The 25,784-nt window shown below is 40.8% G+C and overlaps 1 protein-coding gene across 4 annotated transcripts in view; it reads left to right on the top strand.

Moving 5' to 3' along the window:
- Positions 1-13,376: 13,376 nt before the first annotated feature.
- OLFM4 (olfactomedin 4) overlaps positions 13,377-25,784 on the top strand; it is a 47,399-nt gene continuing 34,991 nt past the window's right edge. For 2 of the 4 annotated variants that reach the window (XM_039716703.1, XM_039716700.1), the window contains exon 1: positions 13,377-13,438. Coding sequence is in view for 2 of the 4 variants with exons in the window: in XM_039716702.1 (XP_039572636.1) it covers positions 13,394-13,438 (45 nt within the window). In the remaining 2 variants the exon portion in view is untranslated. The remainder of the gene's footprint in view (positions 13,439-25,784) is intronic. The other 2 variants (XM_039716702.1, XM_039716705.1) reach the window with 2 other exon arrangements.

Genomic DNA, 25,784 nt, shown 5'->3' with positions numbered 1-25,784 from the left:
TTTGTGTTCCTGGATCACTGCACCTCACAGAGCTGCAGGGCTTTGTGTACATTTTGAGTCTGATGTGATTCTTGTACGGACAATGGTTTTGTGCAGAGGGGTAGGGTGGCTGTGTCTGTGGAGGATGCATATGAGGCTGTGCAGCAAACCCTTCTGAGTGCTGGCCTGCTTGGGTGTCAGTGAGGCTGGTGTTTTATCCCCAAAGCTGTCTGGGAAATCTCTGTACTTGTCTGCCATAGGTGCATTGCGTTCTTAGGGAGTTAATTCCCTTTGCTTCTTCATTCACCTTTGCAGAATGAAGATTATGTGTGTGTAAACTACCCAAATGAACTGCTCTGTGAACTCAATAACTGATATTCATACAGGAGCAGGGAGAGTTCATGCTCCAAAAAAAATGCTAGTGGTTACTCTTAGTCAGGGCTTCCTAAGGAAATTAGACTCCCATGATCCCACAGTCTGTGGGATCTTTACCTTTACTGATGTATTCTCTTCAACAGCAATTGAAATGTCCATTTTAAGTAAATTCAACACAGCAGTAAAGGCTCGAGGACATTGTGGTCCTGCAACCTCTGTGAAAACAGGCAGGTAAGTAGAGGAAAGACAAACAGATTAGTGCTGCCACCAAAGGAAAATCTGCAGTGAGAGCAGAGCCAAGCAGCAGGCATTAGAGAATCCACTTAGAAAAGAGAACATGGCCACTGGAAAAGCTGTGGACAAAGTTTATAAAACAAAGAAGTCACTCAAACTGTAAGCACCCTTGCACAAGAAGGTACTTGTTTAATTTGGTTAACTGAAATGATAGGGAAAGGGCAAATTGTTTTTGGAAGAAAAAACGTACCCCACTTCTCCACTGGCCTTTTGCCCTTTTCTAAAGCCTTGCTCAAATTGATTCTTTGTGAAGGTTCTGAAATATTTAGTTACTGCCTATCCTTATTTTTCACATTTTTTTCTTGTGTATTTCTGGACTGTGGCCAGAATGGAAACAGATTGCTGAATACAGCAAAAAAAGCTGTTCTCAAGGTACTCCCATGCCATCTGAAAGCTAGAAGTGCCGTAAATCTTGAGCTAACCTGCACTCGAAACCTTGAAACTTGCTGACAGTGCACTTCATCTGTGCTGCCAGGTATAACCGCTGACTGTTCTTGTATTAGCAGGTCTCATCTTACCAGGGTTGGCCCGCAGGTATCAAGGTAATACTGCTGTTCTGTGTGGTACCAGACAACTGTAACATCATTCAGTGCTGCTGCTTTGCAATGCACACTCCTGGCGTCAGCCAGGCTCTCTGCTGCATTGCCTGTGCTCTGCTCTTGTCTCTGTCCATTCCATCCTCTGCTGTTTTAGAGCTGAAATGGCACTTGCCTGCAGGCTCCTACAAAATCCACTTTGAGAACAGGAGACGAACTCTTTCTCCTACTTCTCTGTAGCCCATCTCAGAGCAAATAAGTGCAGAAGAGCAGAGCTGCTCTGTATGTGAAACCAGTGCAGGACCTCCCTCTGCTCAGGACATGCTTGGAAGAGCTCTTATAAACCCCTACAGAAAAAAGGAAGTTCCTGTGATGCTATTTTGTGTTGCAAACTCTATCACTGTGTCCTAGAGACTGGTCTTTGCTTCTGTTGTCCAGCAAGATCAGGTGAGCTGAGGTAGAAAGAATCCTTCCGTTTTTGATGCTTGTCCCCTCAAACTCTTTTAATCTTCCCAGTGCTAGCAATGTGTCACGGTTGTATTTCAGTACAGTACTTGGTGAAATTGCCTTGCTTTTTCATCAGTGTTATGAAACTTACAATCAATACTGCCTAAAGTCTTATTCCTTCTGCTTGTTTGGTACAGCTTTGTCTTACTTTGATTTAAACATTGGAGATACAGGCTGTGCCTTTGCTAGGTTATTCATCCTCAGAATAACATATCCCTGATGACTCTCAAGATCTCAAGAAACTTCAGTAAGACAGACAAGGAACAATGTCTTTATTAAAACTTCAGAATTTGTAGCCAGCTTTCAAGATCGTGTAAATAAAAATACCTTCGATAACTCTAATACAGTCCCAGTTTCACCATATCCCAAATGGGCATGATTATTTGACTTGTTTTTTTTTTTTTTTAGCAAGCTCAACCAAATCTAGTAAAGGGAAATGATGAATGTTTTTGCATCTATTTAATCAAAAATAGTGAATTACCACAGAGTGCAAATGGATTCCAAACATGTTTGCTAAGAAAAGTTCTTAGCAAGTTCTAAGAAAGTTCTTTTGCTCTGGATTTTATTGTCCTGGACAGTCAGTCTCATAAGGGATAGTCTTTACTTGCACGGATAAGCCTGTATTCACATGAGAACTCCATTGCTTTCCTGGAAAACAGACTAGGGAAGTAAGTCCTGCCACTTCTGCTGAGCACTTAGCAGATCTGTAAATGGCAATAAACGTAAGTAAAGTATGTATCACTTAGGTCTGTATCATCTATTCATTTGGAATGCCACTTGTCCATGTGAGTGTCAACAGATCTCAGAGCAGCATGTGAAAACATGCCATAGAACACTGAAGAGACCTTTTCCCTCTTTGATTGTGAAGGAGGCACAAACCATTTATTTCACTTGATGGTTGGCAGGGACAGAGAGAGAAGAAAGAGCTGTTCAGACACCTTGAGAAAGCCACTCATGAAGAGTTTGGGTTTAGCTATTCTGTTTTTGGTCAATTGGTATTTGTACCTTTGCTGAGCCCAGTGTACCTTCTTTATGGCCACAGGTCCTTTTTAGGCTGACCAAGCATTTGATATTTTTGTATTCAATCATTTCTGCAGCTATAATTCTGAAGATTAATCCCCTGCTAATGAAGCACCCTGCACATGAACACTTCCTGTCCCAAGTAATCATCTTTCTAGAGAAGCAGACAAAGGATAGGTTTGGGTCAGTTTATTTTTCCCCAAGGTGAGGAATAAGAGAGAGAACAGGCTTTCAAAGGTTAAAAAGGAAGTCTGTGTCCGAGCCAGGATCTGGTTTTGTGTTTCCTGAATTCTAAACTGCAGTTTTAACTATCCCTTCCTCTCGAGTAAATGGAAACATTTATGAATTAGTGATGCTGGTAAGGTTATGTATGACGGGACACAGGCCAGTGAGTGAGTGAGAGGGGATTTATAAGGAAGAGCACAAACATAAACTACACATATGACTGAAATAATCTTTACCCATAAATCAAAACTATGCTCTTCCTGCTAAGGAAAGATGTATTCCTGTTTTTTTTTTCTTTACAGTCTTCTAGGAGATATGGTTTGAAAGTTCACTTCTCACCTTTAAGGTATATGTGTTAACAGCTACAACCCAATCATGTATCCTTTTGGGTTGAAATAATGTTGGGGGAATTATATGAATTCAAGTGAAACCTCAAGCTCATGAGAGTAAAATTTGTTACCCCTGTTGCCCGTTCCTGAACTTTGAGAGAAGAAAGGTTCCAAAAGAGGAGAATACAGTAGAGATGTTCTCAGTACAGAATTTTTAGAGGCTGGATGGGAAAAGAAAAAAAGGAAAAGACATCACTCCTGCCAAATATATTGCAAGTTTTCACGTGATTTCTACAAATGAGTTGCATTAGAGGACCCAACCATTTAAGCTATGCAAAATCAATATGCTGTGGATACAAACATGTCTCAAGGACAATTTCATTTCCACAGAGGTGGTTGATGGTAGCTGGGAAGTGCATGTTGAGGGTTAGAATTAACCCAGAAGAGCCTGTCACCTATGACTAGCACTGAAGTCCAGTAGGTGAAAGATTTACACAGGGGTAATCCAGGAAAACTAGAGGTTTACCTCCAGATCCATGAATTTTCACCTAGCCTTTTTTGTTTCTTTTCTTTTTAGCAAAATAGCATCACATTAATCTGAGGACCCCCACAAACATTTAATTATTTTTCTATTTCATGGCCAATACAGTGTCAAGTGTTCTACTGCATTCCATGTATTCAGGTCATCCTGATCTGGTAGCTGTGTTACAAAGCTGCAAGGTATTCAGAGGAGCTGAATTCTCACAGGCATAGCATGACTGGAAATCAGGGCTGGCTCATCCTCTGTTGTAAATGTGTGTAAGTGTCTCTTATTGTTCACAGGGCAATGTAAGTTCTTATCAACAACAAGGCTGGAATACATGGTGTGTGCTCACCGTTTGCATTTCCACCCAGTGGAACGACACATTTATGGATCTCAAAATCAAACAAATCTGCATTTTAACACATCAGTATACTTTTATTTGTACAAAGCATTTTTTCTTTCTTCTGGAAAAAAGCCCACTCAAAACCCACCCCAACAATCCTTGCTTGAAAATGTTCTAAGTAACACTGGAATTACTTACTGAAGTGTTAAGTGGGAGCATAGAGATTTATTTAACTTTCATTCATTGTCTTATTTTAAAGGAAAATGAGCATCACAGGAAACATAACATTGGAGAGTATGAGGTTCTGGCAGCTTGGCATCTCTTTCATACTCTTATGGAAAGTAACTATCATGCCAAACATTTTCTGCTTTGTCTGAGCCATTTTCTTCTAAAGCAGAAACAAAACCTGATATTGGATGGAGATAGTAAAGCTGTGTTATGATGGAAAGGAATTTGGAAGTTTCATAAGTTTGAGTATGTTTGAATAAAGGAACCTGGAATGTCAGGAATTTGGTAGGAAGCAGCAAAGAAAATGACAATGTTCTTGATCATCTCACCACACCCGGTAACTGTTTTTCAAGGAAAATGAGGAGCCATCATATGCAAGAAAATCTTTGATCTCAGTGAATAATTGCCAGCTTTGTGAAAATGGGGGTGACAGCATTTTGTATGAAGATGTTGCTGCTCCACATTCCCTTACTGCTGTGTATATTTTTATGGGTTCTTCATAAAAGTGAAATTGATGGGGGAAGTCAGCCTTGTCCCACAAAAATTGCCATGATAAACTATGACTCTGGCAGTCAGTGTATAGACTTTTCCTTCCATTTTAAGTAAATCCTACTTGGTTGCCCCTTAATATGCAATACATTTTTTGTTTATATAAGTTTGTAGCTTTTGAGAACAGCAGCCCTATGAGTAGCTTACAGAAGCATCACAAAATTTTTCCATATCAGAATCCCAGGCAGAAATTTCCAACTCAAGTCAGCAGTGCAGTTATATGCACAGTCCTTTTTGGTCATTGTCTAGCACCACCATGGTGCTCTGAGTGCTGGGAGGGTCTGCTATACAAACACAACATGCTTATAGAAATTCCTTCCTATTTGTATCCCTGTCAGTAGATTTCTAGCCTATATCATGAACCAATGGTGAGAAAATAACCAGTGATTTTTGGCCTCTTTCCTAATTCTATCTAGTGTAATTGCAGGAGCTGGAACTATTTGGAGAAGTCTAGGATCTTTTAAAAATCAGCCAGCTCCTGTCTTCTGAGATATCTTTGATAGTTGCCTTATAATATGCAGTGGCTGTTTTAGTTATGGTGGACAATTCATTCAGTTTGTATTTCCCTATATCCTTTGCTGTTTTATATTTTTATATTGTGTCATTTCTTATTAATTTCCTTTCAGAATTAAACTTCCCACACATTTTCTACTGACTTACAGATTTTCCTCTACTTTAAACAGTCTTAGTGATACAGCAAAGCACTGACAAGGTTGGACAAGGCTCCTGTGAGACCTCATCCAGAGTACCGTGTGTAACTTCTGGTTGGAAATTGACAGAATTGTGCATGAGTGGTTGGGGAAAGGGAGGAGATTATCATATGACAGAAAAATTGAATATTCTGGCTTGTTTTCTTGCAAAAACTGAAGTCTGAGGGAGGATATAACTGCTCTATGTGGAGCAGGGGGTTAAACACCAGCAACAAAAAAGATTCCTTATTGTGCAAAGGTTGATGTTGACATAAGAACCACATGGGTATAGACTTGCTATGGATGTATAAAGCCTTGGAGTTATGAGAATGTTCCTAATGGTTGACACAGTGAGGTTCTGCAATGGTCTTTCCATCAGAGGGGGAAAGGCTAACTTCTTCCAGGATGGTTATGAAGGAATAAAGCACAATGCGGTGCCTGAGGTGGTAAAGGACCAAAGTCAGTGAACTCACAGATTAATTCTAGTTTCTCTGTTTGGGAGTCCCAGGTCTAGACTGTAGGTTGAGATTTCTAGAAGAGTCTTAAGTGCTTTGTGTCCCATTATAATCCATAGAGAATGGAGAACAATCCAGCTCAGCCAAATGTAAATATGAGCATTTTATCAGTCTCCACTTACTGTAATGAATAGATATCTACTTTTAGACACCTCAATTTAGATGTTAGCACTGGAATCTCACTGTACTCTGAATTAATTAATTGCATAGCTCACAGGGGTTTGACTCAGATGGCTCAGAGATGTGTCTTGTCCCATCTGAGAGGCCAGAGGGAAATCTGAAGAGGCGGGCAGATATGGCTTAAAACCTGTTCTCTTCTGAAGGAGCAGCTGGGGTTTCAGCAGACATGAGGGTAACTTAGAAAGCACAAACTGCCTATATTTTGGCAACTGGATTGGGTCTCAGACAGAGGAAGCATTCAAAGTGAGAGTGAATCTAAAGTCATAACCTTGATAACTTTCTCTCATTTCCTTTCCTTGTCCCCTCTTGTCTTTCTCTGATTTTCTGTTGTGTTTGCTTAATTTGATTACTACAGTTACATACATCAGAACAGACTGCAAAATCTTGAAAAGCAAAAAGAATTATGCATATTTAAACTGAAAATAAATAAACTAAGATTGGAACTTTCCTTCCCAAGTAAAGGCTTCACTGTGCAATGGGCACATGGATTCCCTCTGTTTAGCCCCAAACCTTCTGCTGATTTTTCACTAATGTTTTCAGCACGGTAAACTGAGCATTTTAACATTTACTACCAGGTTTCTCAATGACACCAGTGAGTTTCTTCTTAGCCAGCAGAAGTCTTTTCATAATGTAGGGCAAGAAAGAACTTTAAGGAAGGGCAAACAGCACCAAAAGGTAAAGCAGTGGTTCCCTGCAGGATCCTGGTTGCCAACCATTATTAATATGCTCATTTTTGGATTTGTCTTTGGGGCTTTCCTTTCACTGTGACATTAAAAGTCTTGGCAGATGTTAAAAGTAAACAAAATCTGCAGTGTTTTTTGCCTCTCTGAATGGAAGGAAGGTGTGACTGATCACTGCCTTTCAACCCCTTGATAAGAACAATTGGTGTTACTGAGGCACGTGGAAGGTGGAAGGAAAGAAATCCAAGCTAGACTGTTGTGAGGGCTTCTTGAGGGAATAAGTGGAGAAGGAGAATAAAACAGAAGATTTAAGAGGAGACAAGAGATTATGCAAATATGAGCAGTGAATAACATCCTGGCAGTACAGACCCTCCAGAGATAACTCGCCACCTGTATTTCTCTACCAGGAGGCACCTCCAAGCCAGTGAAAAAAATAGAGTAGCTTTTGAACAAAAAGGGAAGGGCTAGAAATCAAAATCAGATGTAGCGCTCTTTAATTCCAGCCACGTTAAACCCTAAATGCTGCCAAAAAGCCAGTAATAAAATTTAATTCTTTCTGAGGACATGACGATCAGTCATCCGACCAAAAATCAAAGTCTCCTGGGAGTGTTTCTTCCATTGCAGGGCTTGAGTAGACTTGACCCTCTCAGCATTTCATATTTCATAATTGAACTCAATGTCCCTTACACTTTTAACATCTACCTAGATTTAAAAAGAGCATTAATCAGTCTTGCCTTGGAGCAGCTCTGAAGAGGGAAATAGGACATCAGGTGCAGTTTAGAGAGGCCTGGGGGATTAAGATGATCAGTGTCTCAGTGCACCTGTTAGTGTGTGTCCATGTCTGTGTCACAAACAACAAACTCTCCAATAATTGCTACAATATATATGATCTACCACCACCTCAATAGTTTCACAAAAATTGAACACCATGCTCCTGTGGCTTATCTCTGGAGAAGTAAAAAAAAAAAAGAAAAAGAAAAAAAAGTAACAAGCGCTTTTTAACTGGGTGCTTTGTTATGATTTATACATTTCTTTTTTGAGTAGCCAGGGTTTATCTCTTTCAGCTGCAGGAACTTAGAGCAAATGATAAACGAAAACATCAAGCCAGAACCTGCGCTAATGTCTGACACAAACATGTCATTCGATATTTAAGTATTTATTTATTCATTTATGTTTTTGTAGTCTCTTTTTAGGCGCAGAACCTTTGTATTTATTGTAATAATGGTGACAAAATGTGGGAATGGGGCGGGGGTGCGGGGGGAAGAATGAACGAAAACGCAAGGGGAAAGAAGAAAGCAGCGACTCCAGAGACGGAGGAGCGGTCCCCGCGTGGGGTGGGGCCGTCGCTCCCCCTCTTTGCTTTCGGTTTAAGCCGGGAAAACGCATCTGGGGAGGGGCTGCACCCCGCATCCGAGGGGAGCGAGGCCCGGAGGGCATTTGGGGTCCGGGCCAGGAGGAGAGCCGGGGAGCGGGGCAGCCTCAGGGCCCTGAGGCAGCGGCGGCCGCCGAGGGGCGAGGCCGCGTCCCACGGCCCCGGCGGGGCCCGGGCCCCACGGCGGGGCGGTCCTGCCACCAGCATGGCTACAAATTGCCGTGGCTGCGGGCCCGGGAGAGGAGTGCCCGGGGCCCCGGGGAGGGCCCCCTCCCGCCCGGCCGGTCTGCAGGGAAGCCACGGGGCCAGGGGTGCAGTGGAGCGAGGAGGGGACAAAGGAGGTGGCTGGGGCTGGCTGCCCGAGGGGGCGCCCGGCTGAAATCCTTCACAGCCCCGCGACACAAAACCCCCTAAATCTTCATCAGAAAGTCATTAGAAATCTGTTGGCGGGGCCGGGCGCAGATTGCCGGGGGAAGGGACTGCAAAGCCCCTCCGGCTCCACAATACCTGAAATGAACTGGAAGGGATGGGGTGGGGCTGGGAAGCAGATTTCCTGCCATAACTAAAGACCCCTTTCAGCCTGCTCTGCAACAGTTTTACGATGTGTTAGAATTTACATTCACGTGTTGTTAACCATTCTTTGGTGCAATGAAACGTTTTATCTGTCTGACCTCAACCTTTGCCATATGCTGGTGCAAACTGTTCAACTTAAGCCTGGACGAGTTTAAGAGTAGGAGGAGGAAAAAAAAAAAAAAAAAAAAAAAGAGGGGGAGAAAAAGGAGGGTCCAAAAAGCACATTGCTGGGTAGCCTCTGTTGTTGCTTGTGATAGCTGCCTTCCTCTCCGTTTTCCATGGAAACGTTTTGAAAGCCAATTCCAAAAAAGAAAAAAAAAGGAAAAAGAAAAAGATCCATGCCAAATAATGAATAGGGGTTCAGAACATGCCAGCTCTTCACTAATTGTCCACTTTACTATGCTACTTCATGTTTGGCAATTCTTTTTATATTTTGGAGAGATGGCAATGAAACTTCTTGCTGGGTTAAGGAGAGGTGTATGGAATACATTTAGAAATAATCAGGAAGAGTTTTGTAGGGTTTTTATTTATTTTATTCTAATTTCCCGATTTCTTTCTCAGCCCAGTTATTTTGAAAAAATAAGAGATACAGACTGTAGAAGGAGAGTGATAGTTGGGTGAGATAACCTGGTAATTCTGTAATGAAGGATCTCATTTTATGCTTTTAAAGGTGTGCCTGGTTAACTTGTGAATTTGACCTTATTTTTCTAAGAGACTGGCATTGTGGCAATGCCTCGGGCTTGCTCTTCTGTCTTTCTGAAACTGTGGTTATGGATTTGTCTCTACATCTTGCCTACAGTGTTTAGATGTGGTTAGGTATTTCTCACCTTATGTTTTGGGTGTACTAAACAACCCAGGGTGCACTTCCTAATATGTGGTGTGAATTTTCATGGTCATTTCTGTTCTGAGAAACATCAGATTTCCTTTATCTCACAGATGCTTCTGGAATATAGAAAGAATGGTCTTGGATAGGTCCCTCAGGAGGATGTTGACAAAGATGTTGTAATGTTGTCATGTTCAGCAGCAGGGGGACTTTGGGATTAGAAAACCTTGAGTTTAGCCATTTAGCTGTGAAGGTTCATTTGCACACATTTGGAGTTGTTTATGTCAAGGCTTTGAATGCTTGAGGATATTATGTTATTTGGGAGTTAGGGAAGTCCTTAGTCACTCAGCTGGTAGCACTCATGTTCCTGGAAGGCTCCCATTGTTTTGTGAGCCTCCCTCTGTAAAGCCGTGCTGACCCTGGGGGGAATCCAGGTAAGATAACTCTTGTGGCTAGATAAGGCTTATATACTCACCATCAAAATGAATCCCCAAATTCATTAAATTCAACCTAATTAGATGTATTAGCATTGATACAGCCCGTCAGTAATCCCTGTCCTGGCCCAATCATTGCTGCAGTCTCTTGCAGTATATATTTTTGCATTTCTTGGTATGTGGCATGATTCTCAGGGAAATAAAAATCATTGTTGTTTCTGTGAAACCCTGTCACATTTTTATAAGTAATTTCCATTCTGTTATGGTCTCTTACACATAATGTTTTGTAAGAGTGAGAAAGAGTTAAGCAAAATGAAGACCATTATCAATATTTCATTTGTCACAGCTGAAAAACTACATTTATAGGTCAGTCCTTTTCAATCCGTTCATTGATTTCAGTACTGAAAGCCCTTCAGGGAGGGTCTAAAATCCACTGATGTTTCAGAGTGCTAAGTTTTGTGTTTGGATGTCTGATAAAACTGAAAGATGTGTCAAAACCATGTAACAAGCTCTGGATCTGATTTACCACTGTACACTTTCAGTCTCTACTGGTGTTAACTCCAGTGATTTCATTGGAATGGAGCTGGTATTGATTTAATTCTTGTGTTGACGTGACCCTCCAGAGACACACTTCCCTGCTCTTATTCCCACTGACTTCAGTTCAGAATATAATCAGGATCATAATTAGAAATGATGACCTGATTCAGTCAGGCATAAAAATACAAGTCAGTCTTCAAGTTTCTCAGTAATGCTACTGACTGCAGTGGCACTACTTTCTTACTTGAAGTCAAGTATGTGCTTACATCCCTTGCAGATGGTAACCTGTGCATTTAGGTTCTCTCTTGAACTCTCTGAAAGTGCAAGTGTTTTGACTGGCTATAACAAGCTTTGGAACAAGTCCATAAATAGAAAAAACTTGGTAAGAGGAGGGAGCAAAAAAGAGACTTGGGAGCAAAACTGCGGTTGTTGCTCAATCCCCATCTATGCAATTCCATTTGCTTCAATTAACTTTAATGTTTGCAACTGGAATTCTTGGAATTTGATCAAAGTCCCTTTCAGAACATATTCATGGTATTGTCTACAAACTTATTACTCTAAGAAAGCAAAGTAGGATAATGCATTTCTTCCTGCAGATTGTGCTGTCTATTCAAGGTGCCGTTTAAATATCTGGTGCCTCAACAAACATACCCAGCAGGATTCAAATGCCTTTGTTTATCTGTATTTTTCAGTCAAAAACTTGCCAAACTGCAGTTGCAGGCTTCTGGGGAGAGAACTTGGCTTGGAATTAAGTACTCTGGAAATGGACTGGATCCAAGAATAAATAAAATCATAGTTGAGGTGGAAACACCTAATTACAACCATTGTCCAAAAACTTAATGTAAAAATAAGGAAAATATTACACATCACATGAAAAAGTGAATTTTTCTAGTTCCATTAGGAGATATTAAAATAAGCCAAAATATCAAAAGCTAAATGATCTAAGTATCCATGGTCAATATTTATATTCAAGTGAAGGAGAAGAGGACTGAGGCAATGAAATTTAGAAATGCATGTATTGTAATTTGATTTGAACAGTCAACATTGGTAAAAAGCCTAGCTGTTTACTAGAAGATTACTTTCTGATTCAGCATTACCACGCAGATCTACATCTGTTGCTCTTCATTTGAATACTAAAATTACCTCTAATCTAATTAAAAATAGAGAGCAAGAAAGAGCTTGCTGTCCTTTGAAAGTCCTCAGACTTGTTAAAGCTAAAAGTTATTCAACAATTGTAAGGAATTAATTGGATTAATTAATCAGGGGCTAGATTCTAGCTAGTGAGCTCTAGCTGGAAAGGTAACTGTGAGGAACTAGATTTTTAATGCAACACCAACAATGTACTTATTGCTTGTTGGCGTCAAATAAGTACCTGTGATATACCTAAGTTACCTTTGAAACAGCTAAATTGACCTATGTTGCCTTTGAAATGGCTGATTTGTGCTGGCCTAGTGGCAGCAGCACTGGGCTCAGTGTGGCTTGGTTCATTTCTTACTGCAGGAGACCAGTTTCTGTACTTAGGCTGGTAGCACTGCAGGCTGGCTCAGCTCTACAGATCCTCTCTCTAAGGAGTAAGAGGTTAGGTGACCAGAGGAGAATGCAAATTCAGGTAGGCTGGGTTGTGCCTTGCCTGGTGTTTTATTTTCTTGCAGATCTTTAAACAGTGACCTAAAAAAAACTTGCACCACAGTTTCCCCTCCAACATTATAAAAGCATTATTTCTCTTAAGTACATTAGATTGCCTCTAAAAATTTAATCCAGCATGCTAGCAGTAACAGTTTGTTGTTTTTTTTCCTGTAGTAATTGTTTGCTTGGAAAAGCCTCCTGTTCCTGAAAAGAAGAGGAAACAAACACAGGCATATGTAGGGAAAAGAGTGAAAATTTCTGAGTATTATATCTTATGATAAGTGATTAGGTAATGTAGGCAAAACCATGGTAGTCTTAAGTATTCATGTAACATTTTTATTCCTATTTAATGTCTCCACTTTCTGTAACTATGAGAGGACATTGGTTTTTCTTTTTTTAATGTGGAGATGAGTGAACACAGAATAATAAACGCCATATTTGTTCCTGGTCTTCTAGTAAATCTTGCTGAATTGCTTTGCAAATTTCAGATGAGATTCATTTCACCCAGCTTTAGCTGTTCACAAAACCCAGTGACCTTTGGTGAGCACCAATATATCTTCATGGTGATTCTGGAGGAGGAAGCCCAGGGAACAACTGGGTTACATCAGATGCTTTGGCAGCTAGAGTTAGCTGAGATAAAGCTCTCCCTTATGGTGCTGTTGCATGTCTGGGAAAGGGAAAACCACTCCAGTTGACGGTTTTAGTAGACCAGATGTAGATTGTCAGATGTAGATTTAATAAGGTGAATGCTCTCTCTGGCATTTCTTCAAGAAGACCTTCATTTCTTGTTGTCCTTTTAGGGAATGGTCATGGTGTGTAGGCACACAGTTTGTGGTGGTTGGGAGTGGGGCTGTGGCCCAGCCTCATCCCCAATGGGCCACAGCTGTGCAGGGCAGGTGAGCTGCATTGGAGGTAACGAGCCAGGGAGTGCCCAGGCACACTGACCAATCACCAAAGGGAGCAGAGAGCACACAGGTGCAATGCATGAACAATCAAGGGTATAAAAGGTTGGGCTAAAGCACAAGAAGGGCAGATGCCTGCAGCCTTCTGGGGGAGATGCTGTCACTCTGTATGGACAGATGCCTGAAGCCTTCTGATGAGGTATGGTGTTGCTCTGTATGGGTTGAAGCCTTTTAAAATTGTATGGCGTTATTCTGTGTATCCTGGCTGTCTGGACTGTGGGGCGTATGCTATGACAGTGGTACATCACAGCAATTTGCTGTTCAGTGTTCTGGCTGCAGTATTAGAAGTGGGATTAGTGTGTGGTTGGTAGCTAAGAGGAGCTATGATCCTAATTGCAGCCTAAGGCACCCTACTGTCACAAGCAAGGAAGTGTGGTATGCTTGCCAAAGGTAGAGGCTTGCAGGATCTCTGAGAGAAGTTATTTGAGTAAGACTGAGGTGGGACTTACTATAGATGTAGCTGCTCTGCAAATCTTTTATTTCAAAAACGTTGAGCACTTTGACCTAATTCCCCAGATAAATTATTTACCATTAGTATTGGATTGTCCTTTTGGAAAGTGTCAAAACAGAAAGGTTTAATACTGCAAGGGTAACTTTGAAAGATTTCAGGCCCAGTTATTTAAAAATATGGCATAAGGATTCATCTCACTTGCCTCTAGAACTCTGTGGTTTAAATGATGTCTATTTGTGAGCTAGCACTACTAAAGGGCATGTCTTCAACACCTGCTCCATGAGAGATGACTTGCCCAACTGGAAGTGCTTAACTCTTCCTGGTGACTAGGCTAGCCTGGAGCAGTCAGCTCAGACAACTCACCTTGGGTTTAGACATTCAGCATTAAGAAGGACAAATCCTGTTCTTAGTCTGTAGGTACTGCTATTTAAAAATTACAGATAAAATTAATGGCAAAGTTGCTGCTGATTTGCATGGGAAATGTGACCTTCCAGCCCTATGGGACTTAGTCCTGTGACTAAACCCCATATTTCACAGCTCACAGGCTCTAAGCTATGCTTATTACTGTTTAAATAAAAATAAGTCTCAGTTGATATATGAACTGGTATCATGTTACAATCCCACTATAGGTCCTTCCTCAGTATAACCCATTGTGTACCAGGATGAATTTTCTAGTTTGACATTGGTACTTCCCAGAGCACTGAAGGGAAGATTCCAAACTCTCAGTTGCAGCCATGGAGTGCAGCTGTAGACAGCAGGTAGCCTTGCAGTACCTGTGTGGTATCCTCTGGCAGGGCCTCTTTGTAGCTGGGGGCTGCCCTGCCATGGGCTGATGTGGGTGAAGTTTGAGATCTGCTTCAGCCCACACACTTGGGATGTGCTTCTTGCTGAGTGCTGCTGCCTCTGTCCTGTTGCTGCCTGCTCCTGTCTGCTCTCCAGGAGTCCCTCTGGCTCCTGCTGCTGTGCAGGCAGTAGGCCAGGCTGTCAGAGGTGGCCTCAGGTGTTGAGGATTGTGATGTGTGTATGATGAAGAAATGGTGCAGTCTGTTCCTAACAGCCTTGCCCTCATCTCTGATATCCCACTTTGGAGTCCTGTTGCTTCTACTGCTGCTATTGCCACCAGTGATTGCTCTGAGTAGCCAAAGGAAACATGCAAGAAGCTGAAGAGTGAAAAATACAGAAAGATGGCAGTATCAGAAGGCTAGAAGTCCTGTTACCTACACATAGCATGTCTCCTGCTTGCACACCTGGTCCAAATATCTCTTGTTGTCCTTCTTGTGCTGCCAAGTACAGAAGTTTTCAGGAGTGTTCATACTATTGCCATCTCTTTCATGAGAACTGGCAGAATACAATTAAGATAGGGAATTGTTTTGCCATTTTGGGATTTCAGGGCATATGTCTCCCTTCATTTTACTTCCTGATGCCCTTCAGGGAGTGTAGGGAAATTAACCCCATTCACAATAGGAGAGCTTGTAATTAGAATTCTCATTCACTCTTAATAGTCACTGGTATCCATCAAAGCCTTGATTTCCAGGTCTGTTGCATAGTGCAGTGAAGAGGAAAAGAGCTGAAGGTACTAAGCTTGTTGCCAGAATGAGGGGAGCTGCTCTGTTGGCTCTGAGAACAGGCTTGAGAGGACCCAGCTATGTTTGACATACCCCAGGGTGCTGTGTGGTCTGGAAAAGCCGGTCAGAGAAGTGAGAGTGAGGCTTTTAACAGGATTTTATTAGACACTAGGGGCAGGCCAGGAATGGGTTTATAATCTGTTGTCATGGTTCAGCTGACAGATGGTAGCTGGTGAGCAGGGCAGTCTTCAATGCTTTGTGGGACTGATGCCTGGGCTAGCTACTCTAACCTCATGGTAAGCTGATGAAAGTGTCCCTGTGCAAAGAAGCTGTGCTGGCTAAAGGCTGAGCCAATCTGAAAACCAGTTTAATTATGCCAGTGCAGATTTTGTGACCAAGCACACAGTCACCTTGGCAGTAAGCAGAGAGATGTTGTTAGTGGTGCGTAATTTTGGTCCGTGCTCTCTAGACCAGGCTAGCACATCCTGGAAAGAATATCAGACACAAAGTAATCACCATATTATAAAGGTTAAAAGTTCCCCTATATTGTGTTGGTATGTATTAATCTGTCCCTTCTTAACAGCATCTAACTGTTGAGAAAGCTGTAATGCAGGAACCAGGAAATAATGTATTTCAAAACCACAAAAAACCCACTAGAGCTCTGTAAGGTATAGGAACAGTGGATTAACAGGGTACAAGGAAGCCTGCCAGATTTGTGTTGTATCCTAAGCTCCACCATTGGGTTTGGCAATCTTGTCTTTACAGCTCAACAAGTGTCACGAGCTGGCTGCACGCTGACACATCAGATCTGTGACCTCTCTTTTCAGCCCTGCGCAGCTGAACTGACCCCTGCAGCCAGGGATCAGATGGGAAGCCATTAGGGCTGATTCCTCACCAGCACCATGTCCAGGCTCATGTCACTCCTGCTTCGAGTCATCCTGGGAGCAATCATCCATGCATTGATTTTATGGCAGTGCTGACACTTGCTTTCATTCTTTTGGAGCCGGGGAGAATTGCTCTTAACCATGCCCCCTGCTGCCTCGGGATATAATCTCAGGAGCATAGTTTAGGGGCACAGCCAGCTTCAAGGAGCATTACTTTGCTTCAGTGCATTTTTATATGTTTTCTTTTCCCTGCAGGCCTTTTTCTGCTAAGGGGGATGTTTGAACCAGTGAATGCACTTTTCTTCTTCTCCTTAGTAAAGTGACAGTCAGAAAGTCTGTGTGCTGTTGTCAAAAAGTACAAACATTTGCCCCATTTACTTCTGGGTAGCATCATGGCGTTATGCCTTAGCCTTTAGCTGGGTAATAATCCCCTCCCTTAAAAAAAGACTTTGCAAGCAAATCAGTTCATCAATACAGCAGCAATTTGAAGCCTGCATTTGCCAAATGCACATCCTGGGAATAAGTTTTCAAGGATAGAGCTTCAGTAAGAGTATTTATGCAAAAACTTTTTTTTTTAGCATCAGGGCCAAAATAAGATTTTTTTCATAGGTTAGAAATCGTTTGAAGTACATGTTTGTTTTTTTTTTCTTTCTGTAATTCTTATTAGCTACATTAATTGTTGCTCTCTTTTGAAATTAAGGAGAACAAATTTTCTTGAACTGAAAGGCAGGAGCAAATAGTTTCCAACAGTCTGTTTGTACCTGAGTTTTTATTATGTTTCTCTTGAATGGAATCTCAAAAAAAAAAAAGGCAGTAAAGCTGTTCACAGGAAAAAAAAAGGCTCAGTATATTGAGGAGAGAAATGCGTTCGTGTGATGATTTCTTGTTGATGCATACAGCATTGCAGTGTTTTGATAATGGAAACAATTAGTTTTAGAAACAGTATAAAGCTTGCTAATTTCCAAATAATGGCAAATGGTCTGCCTGACAGGCTTTTCTTTTTGGTTTTTATACTGCTTATATAGTAGCAAAATAGCAGGAGCAGAGGCAAAGCGGGGCAGGCTCTCCAGCAGCTGCATCGGACCCCTGCTGTGTCTCTGCCAAAGCCCGTGCAGTGGAACAGCAACAAGGAGACAGCCTTTGGGGGTCCCCTTATGTGATTAGCCCTCTCCTTTTGGCCTGAAAAGGGAGAGAAATGTCAGGGTTTTTTAAGATGAAAATGAAGGCCACACCCATGTGGGCAGATGGGTTGTTTTCCATATTTTTCCATTGTATGAACAAATATCTCTGGAAAACAAGCATGATTTGGAAAGATAACCTCTCTTGGATCTTGCAGAGCTAGATTTTTGCTAAACCATTTTTCATTTTCCTATTTAATTTCCTGCATCTGAAACAAGGGGAGGGAATTGTGCCTTTTTGCTGTTATGTAAAGCAAATGGGGTTGGAGGTCTGTGGATTAATAGAACAGGAGGCAGCTTCCTGCCTTCTGTCAGTGGGAGATAAAGGTGCCTTCTCACTTCACAGGTCTTTCTGAAAGAATCCATGAAGTTTGGTTTTAGTAAGAAGAGTGGGTGGAAAGAAGGACTTTTTTGGAGTAGAGTGCATACTTTGCACTGATCAATGATCTCATGAACTGGTCATATTGCTCTGGCAGTATTTGGGATGAAGTGCTACAGTGGACTATTTAGGCAGCTGGAGGTGATTTTTGGGAAGAGGGTTAGCCTGGCTCCTATTTAGCTCAAGAAAGACCTGAGATGGGACAGCATGAACAAAACCCGCCATGCATACCCTCTTTACAAGATATGAAGGTTGAAGAAGGGCTGTCATATATACTGCCTTTGGCTGCTCATTTCTTCCCCTGTCTATATGAGAGTGCTCAGGAGGCAAAGAAGGATTGGTTCCTCATTGTTATTGGTAGTGAGAATATGTGGTGGCACTGTAAGTCACTGAAAAGCATCATGTGTCTTGTTAACCATCTACTCTGCTTGGTAGAGGTAAGGTCAAGTGTTCAGTCTTTTCAGTTTCTTACTGAATTCATTATAGTGACATCTTTTTGGAATCTTTTAGAAAGGTTAACTTTTCCTTAAGAATCCTATCAAATTCTAGACTCATAGAAGATCTTCAAATTTACTGTCTTTTGGGATTTTATATTCCCTAAATCCTAGAAAGCTTTACATGTGATCTGAACTGCAAATATATAGCAAGTAAAGTGTGGGATGCGCAGGCCCAAAGAATGTTGATAGCAGGAAGATTCAAGGCTTCCCCTTGAGGGCTAGTTGAGTACCATCTGTTCAAGAAGGGCTAGAAAGCTACCTGGTCAAGAAAGGCTTAAAAGGATGAAGGAACAATTAAGAAGTTAAGAGTGTTATGAAATGCCCATGAGAAAAGGAGGAGAAAAGAAGGCTTGTACACTAATCGGTCTTTAAGGTTCTGTGGAGCAAGGTCCAGTCATCTTACACACTTCAGGAGGCACAATATACAGCCTTGTGCATGGAAACACACATAACAAATCTCATACTTTCTGATGTGATTACTTTGGTTATTCAGTGTATCATGGATGAGAATGAGCAATTAAAATAAAATCTAAATGTAGATTTTTATTTGCACAGATACTGAAAAGTATCTCTTTAGCAAAGCCTTTTGCTATTGCTCTTTGCACCCTAGGGAGTCTTCAGATGCCTGATCATTTCCCTTGGCTCCCCATCTCTGGGGAAATCATATCTTTTTGTTGGTTCCCTTGGCTTCCCAGGCAATGCGAGGAGCTGGCTCAATGTGGGGCATGAATGACAATTTGTTGCCAGAAGGGAAGTAATTTTCAGGCCTCCTCCCCTTCTTTTCTTGCCGTGAATGTAATAATACACTTTGGAAACATTACTGTGGTAATCTGAAAACAGCAATGCTGTCAGAATTCAGAAAATGCCTAATAGAACTGATCATTCACGTAGCTTAGCTATGATGTTTAGAATCATTGTGCATTGTATTTCATTCTTCACTAACATCCTGAAGGATTTTTCCCCAGTGAGTTGTCTTTGCACTAAAGCAGTGTAAGAGCACTATAGATTGGATGTTATTTTTCTTTGCCTTCCTACCTTTTTTTTTTTGCCCCCCTTTTTCTCCTTTCCAAAAAGCTACTTCATGTTGCAAAGATCATCAGATGAAATGAATGCAGCCCAGCTGGGATTTGCTGGAAATGTGTTCAGCTTGGCAACACCTCTCACAGAGTAGCTGGGTCCCTAAAAGCTTTGTTTAAAACGATGAAATGAAAACAAAGGAGACATAATTAGCTGCTGTGTAATAATAGAAAAGGCTTGTATCCAGTTACTGTAAAAGTCATTTAATGAAGGGTAATCTGGACATAAGCCTGCACACTATAGCTGTAAAATATTTAAGCTTTTTAATGAGAGGGAAAATGGAGAGAAGGGTTTGCTAACGTGATTAGGAAAAATGCCTTTCATAACCACTTTTACAGGGGCTTGCAATTCCTAAACTGAGGTTTGAAGCTTTCTTCAAGCCAAAGCAGCAATAAAACTTTTATGCTGCACCAACACTTAAAAGCTACATACATCACATTGGTTTTATATGTCGGAGTGGGAACATCAGTGTACTGCTTTTTATGTCTGCAAAGGGCTACACTAGCTATTGAGTAGCAGCTCCAGTTTCTTCCACTTACTTCAGATTGCAGAGTGCCTGTGGATGAGCAGTCATTAATCTTAAACTGCAGTAAAAGTTGCTTTCAGTGATGCTCTTTCTCATCCCCCCTCCTTGTTCTGTTTTTGCTGTCTCTGTTCCTTATTTTCCCTTTCTTTCTCCTGCCTGCAAAGCTCCCTTTTCTCATACTCTCGCCACTATTGAAACCAAAACAGATGCTGCTTGGTCTGAGGTGGACCAGCTGCTCTGATGTGAATACATAGCATTATTTTTAGTCTATTGACAGGTAACTAGGCAAAATGCAGGAATTAGCTGGGGATTTTCTGTTATGTGACAATCATAAATGATGTAATAAAACATTATTGTACCCCTGTGTAGTATTTAGAGGTGGGATTTGCTATTAAGATATTTACCTCACCTGAGTGCAAATGTGTTTATATTTTTGCAACCTATACCTGGGAGGAAAGGATAATCCTGTCCCTCTGCAGGGGACCCCTTCTTTCCAATTAATGGAGGAAAGTGGACACCTAAGAAAGGTGGACACACATCTGCAAACGCCATAGATTATAGATGCTCCTCTCTTTGTTCAAGAAAATGAATGGAGTCTCAGAGTAATGTGCCAGATTTCCCAGTTTTTTCTATGATACAGGAATGCCTGAGAAGTGCCACGTGATACTGAGACTGTGTGAAGAGTTATCCATGGCAATCTGATATCTAGGGGAGAAATAATGGACATGGAATGGTTTCCACCTTAAACCTCTCCAAGGAAAGTCTGATGGTTGTTGATAGAAGGATGGATGTTGGTAGAGCCTTCCCTGTGGTCCTCAGGACAGTGACTGCCAAACGGAAAAATAGGGCTTGGAGGAGCTGCTGGGCAGTGGTTGGAAGTTTTGCCACTGAAAATTTGAAGGGTGAAAAGGAGAAAGGACTGGGAGTTCATGTGCCCTCACTGTGCCAAAATATTGTCTGGCTTATGTGCACTGCCATAGCTCATCTGCCTTCAGCTGTGCTCTTCCTCTGGTTTCCTAGCTGCCTATTTTCAAGGGCTCCATGAATTCTACTCATTGTCAGTACAGCCAATTAGTGTAATTGTTGCCATTATTTCAGTGATATCTCGCAGAAATAACATGCTCACAGACACAGCTTTTTACTTCTTCAAAGTCATTATTGTACCATCAGAATTTTAGCTCAAAGGTTTTGCTTCAACATATAAATAATATTTGTAGGTCTGCCCCTCATATTCTTGCAAATTCTTCATTTAATCTTCCATGTAGAAATGGAGATAATAAATATTCATGCATTTCTTCCTACCTTGATATGCTAATTCTGGTATGAATGGTAATCTAGAAGCAGCTGAAAAAGATGGCTTGATTCTGGTATTATTTATGAAGCCTGCACTGAAGTATTTGGCTGGGGGTGTGACAATGCTAGTTAAGAGTGATTTAACAAGAATTGTTCTCTGGAGATACTGTCTTTGCTTTATCCATTGCATAAAATCACTTAAGATTATTGAATTCCCTATTTATTACCTTATTACATCAGTGAATTGTCTCCAATTAAGTGAAATTGATTATTTTTTTCTTCGTCTCTTTCACATCTCTTTCTAAATAAGGTGCTGAACTCAAGTGCTTTGAGGTGTGCACCTAATAGTCCCTTTGACTTCAATGAGCTAGTTTAATGAAATGCAAATACTTGTAGGGGATGGATCTTCTGTAGTTACCAGCTATATAGTATAAAATGAAGAGTTTGTTTCTGGGCAAGATGAATGGATGTTCAAATTGGCTCATTTAGTGTTAGAAACGGTCACAAATATTTTCGTACTATTGGAGAATTAAGGATGTGTCTCAAATGAATCTCAAACTCTGAGACTCTCAGACTTTGTTTTAAAAGCTTTGTATTTGAAAAATGCGTGACTGAAACCTGGGGGTATTTTCACTCATATTGAGCAGGGATCCAAGCAGTTGTGCTATACCTGATATTGGATATTAGGCTGAAAATATAGAATCATGACTGTCTCTCAGTCTCTCAATTATTTGTACTACAGAACTCAGGCTCTGCTGTTGCCTTCAGTGGCAGCAGAGACCTACCTTCATCTGTGCCAGAACCTAATGGAGTTAGAAAAGCAGCAGTGGCTCAAACCAAACCAGTCACTCCAAGCTAACCTCTATGATAGATGCTTGAAAGAAAAGGACCACTGGAGCTACTTCTAAATTGGTAACTGATCAGTGTGTAAACTCTCATGCACCATTGCATGTTTGCTAGAAGAAGTGTCATGCAAATGAACAGAATTTTTAAAGTTTTTTTAGCATTTCAATGTAATTGCAAATAACAGGAAGGATCAGAAAAACATATAACCCTGTGATGGTCAATTTTGCATGTCATTAACTTGTCTCCGTTTTTAATAAATATGAAATGATGTTTGTTGTATCAGAGAAACCTTGACTTGTAAAAGATCAAATGACCTTTGAATGTAAGGGGTTAAAAAGACCAGATGCTCAGAATTGAGCTAATTGTAGATTCAAAGTGCATAAAGATAAAAGCTGAAAGACTGAGCTTGTGTTTTCTCAGTTAAGAGCATGTAACCCCAGTGACCTGCAACATTAAATATGTGAAGGCCTTCTAAGTATGTAGACTTCTTCCTTTCCATCCTGGTGGCTTGGCAGCAGAATAACTCATTATGGTTAGAAATTGCAATTTCCTTTTTAAATGTCTGGAAAGACAAGAAGGACAAAATTTAAAACTCTGATTCAAATATGCCCAGTTTCAAGCTCTTTAGCATGGGAACTGTGAGGATTGTATTTTACTGGTGGTAGATGACACTCAATTAAATAATATCAATTTGGCTCATGAGCTGCAGTGTTACCAGATGTAGCCATAAACTGCAAACATCCTTTTTATTTTGTTTTCCCATCAACACTGAGTAGGTTAAAGAAGAATATTTGCCTTTGTAAGTGATCAAAAATGTCCATTAAAATTACGAAAGTTAGTAAAAATTGTTTGAAATGAATAATTTTTATTCTCTATGCTCTTTGTAATAGAGTTACTGCAAAATATCACTACAATTTTCAAACAATGCTTTCTGTTTGTAAGATCAGTTGTTTATCATATTGATTTTATTGTGGAGAGGATGGTTTGCCTAATTAGACATGAAATATTTGTCCTGGGCCTAGATTAGCTGGACCCAAATAATGAGATTTATGGAGACTACAGATGTAAAACTATTTTTTGTGTTTTCTCTAGACCAGTCCTAAGAAAAGTGATATTCACTGCATCAGATTTATTCCGTCTCACTGTTGCTATTTCACTCTGCTGCAAGGAGGGCCTGGGTAGGAAGGACTCTGAGGATGTGAGAGTTTAATAATTCTCATCAGAGATGTGCAAGACAATGGAGGGAAGAGTGGGACCTGTGCCAGAGGTGTCAGTCAGAGAAGGTGGGTCATTGATGCCTTCTATCAAAATGACAGCTCCCAGTAGGAGTTCCTCATCAGAGGCTGCTTGGGAGCACTGGAAAAGTAGTCAGTTTTGTTCTGACAGGGTGATCAGGAGCTGGCATTGTATCCATGGCACCCTCCCCACTGTACTGCTGCATGACCTGCTGGTGGGAAAGGCACTGTGCAAAGACAGGCTCTGCTGGCATGGGAGGAGTCTGGCAGAAGTTGGGAGCTGTCAGCAAAGTTCTGACAGCTTGTGCCTTTCTGATTTGGTAACCAGCTGATGCATGGCTTGTTTAGCTGTGCTGTGAGGGTAGCAGGCCTTTACATGCTGTTTTGTGGAGGTGTGAGAAGTGTGTGCTTCTCATGTACTACTTTGCTCTGCTACTGCTTGAGATTTGCTTGTGTTTTTATTACTTACCTTCTTTCAGAAAACAGATTATGAGAATTACTTTTGCTTCAGCAAAACATACCCTTAATCTACCCTAATCTCCAATTTAAAGTTGCTGTAGGCTATTTTCTGCATTGGTCTCACCTAAATATTACTGTCTAAAAATTAGGTGTCTAGCCTATGATTAGATAGCTTGCCTCTAGACTCCACTGCCAGTGGGAGGAGAGAGTTAATCCAGCTAGCCTGTTTTACATGGACTTGACCCTCTCTGAACCAGCTCATGCTTCCCCCCCTTTATGAAAGGATTTGGTGGCCACATCATTGATAGTTAGCAGATTACTGAGCCTCAGCTTTGCCATATGTACTGACTGAGAATGTATTCTGTCCAACACTGCAACACTCCGCAAGTAATCAAGTGTCACTGCTGAAGATAGACTTAAGGGGTTGTTAGCTGCAATTGTCATCTCAGGAAGTGGTAGCAAGGGGAGATTTGGATCTGTAAACATTTTTTCTTGTCTGTGATCCAGGTTTAAAATGCTTTCCAGGTTCTGGTCTCATTACTGTCTTCATGGGAAATTTTTACACTGCGACTGTTGTGTCTAGACAAAAAAGGAATGTGTTCTCTGTAACATAAAATGACACATTTTGCTAGAGGGATAGAAGTGAATGTTTTACTGACAAAAAGACCCCGTTAAACAACATCCATCTTCTTCTTTGCAAAATGGGCAGTTTTTAGTAAGTTATTTCTGTGAATGTCCCTGCTATAATGCATTTTCTTTTGCATTTAGACTTGTTCAGTACCTCTTCATTAGTACTGTTAGATCCTTAGGAAGAGAAATCCATTGTACTAACTGGCTGGGATGCCAGACACAGAAGCTGGCACAGAGTGAAACTCAAATGGTCACTTTCTGCCTGCCAGGAGTGAGGTTCACCAAGAATGTGAGTTAACACATCTTTAAAAGGGAGTGCATCTTTTCTTGGTGCTCATACCTTCTCACCTCTGTTCAGGTGAACACTTGCCTTTTGCTTTGTCAGGAGTGTGACTGGTCCCATTAAAAAAGTTTGTTGACACTTATAAAGTCTCTACTAAAATACTTTATTCTTGGCCTTGAGTGATTGTGAATTTTTATATAAAACCATAGTATTTTTGGGTACTGAATATTCCTGAATTTCAGCATCTAGAAATGCTGGGGTTTTTGCATGCTTCAATACAAAATAAGTAAATCTCTGTAAAAGAATACCACCTTTGATGCAGGCACCAATGAAAGGATTTATTTCACCTCTGAAAGTCAGAAGTGTGGTTGAAACTAGCTGTCTTTCTTCCTCTCTGATTAACAGAAGGAGAGTCATATCATAAATCTTTCCAAGGCACTTGCCTTAGTGTTATGTATGTCATTCCTTGGAATTATTTTGCTGTCTGCTTATTTTAGAGATGAATCCCATTCCTGTTTCCCATTGTTTATCCCTTGATATCAACGTGAAGCTGGATGTTGACATAGAAATTGAGAATCCTAATATCTTTATGGATATAGGTCAAAGCTGGAAAATTTTGTTTTATGAAGTTTTAGTTCACAAGTATTATCTTACCTTTTCAAAGGGCAGAAGAGAAAAAAATCTCTATTTAAATCCTTTCCTTTGAAAAATACTACAATCAGTTGAACACCAGTAATTGTGTTCTAAATCTTTATAGCCTTAGTTCTAGCCTTTAAAGTATATTTAGAATAACATATTTAGCTGTATTTCTTCTCTTGCCTTTACAATGCCAGGCACACCAATAGAACTATATGAATAAAAAATTATAATACTGTTTATCATCTAAATTGTTATCGTTTAGAATTTTTCTCTCAAGTGTTTCTTCTAGAAATCTATTCAACCCTCCCTGATGACACATTTGGATGAACATTTTTCAACTGTGAATGCCTAAAGTTAATCATCTAGATCTAAATTTAGGCACAAAAATGAATGACCTGATTTTCAGAGTTGCTGATTACTTATTTTGATGCATTAATATGAATCTAATAGCTTTGCTGTAGGTGCCAAAGTCTTAAGAATGTTGTTTTTTTTTCCCATGCACAACTTGTCTATCAAACTGCAGAACACATGCAGAATTAAATT

The sequence above is a fragment of the Passer montanus genome, unplaced genomic scaffold, assembly GCF_014805655.1.
Source record: "Passer montanus isolate IOZ18808 unplaced genomic scaffold, ASM1480565v1 scaffold36, whole genome shotgun sequence".
Lineage (NCBI taxonomy): Eukaryota > Metazoa > Chordata > Aves > Passeriformes > Passeridae > Passer > Passer montanus.
This window is presented reverse-complemented; position numbering and strand designations above follow the sequence as displayed.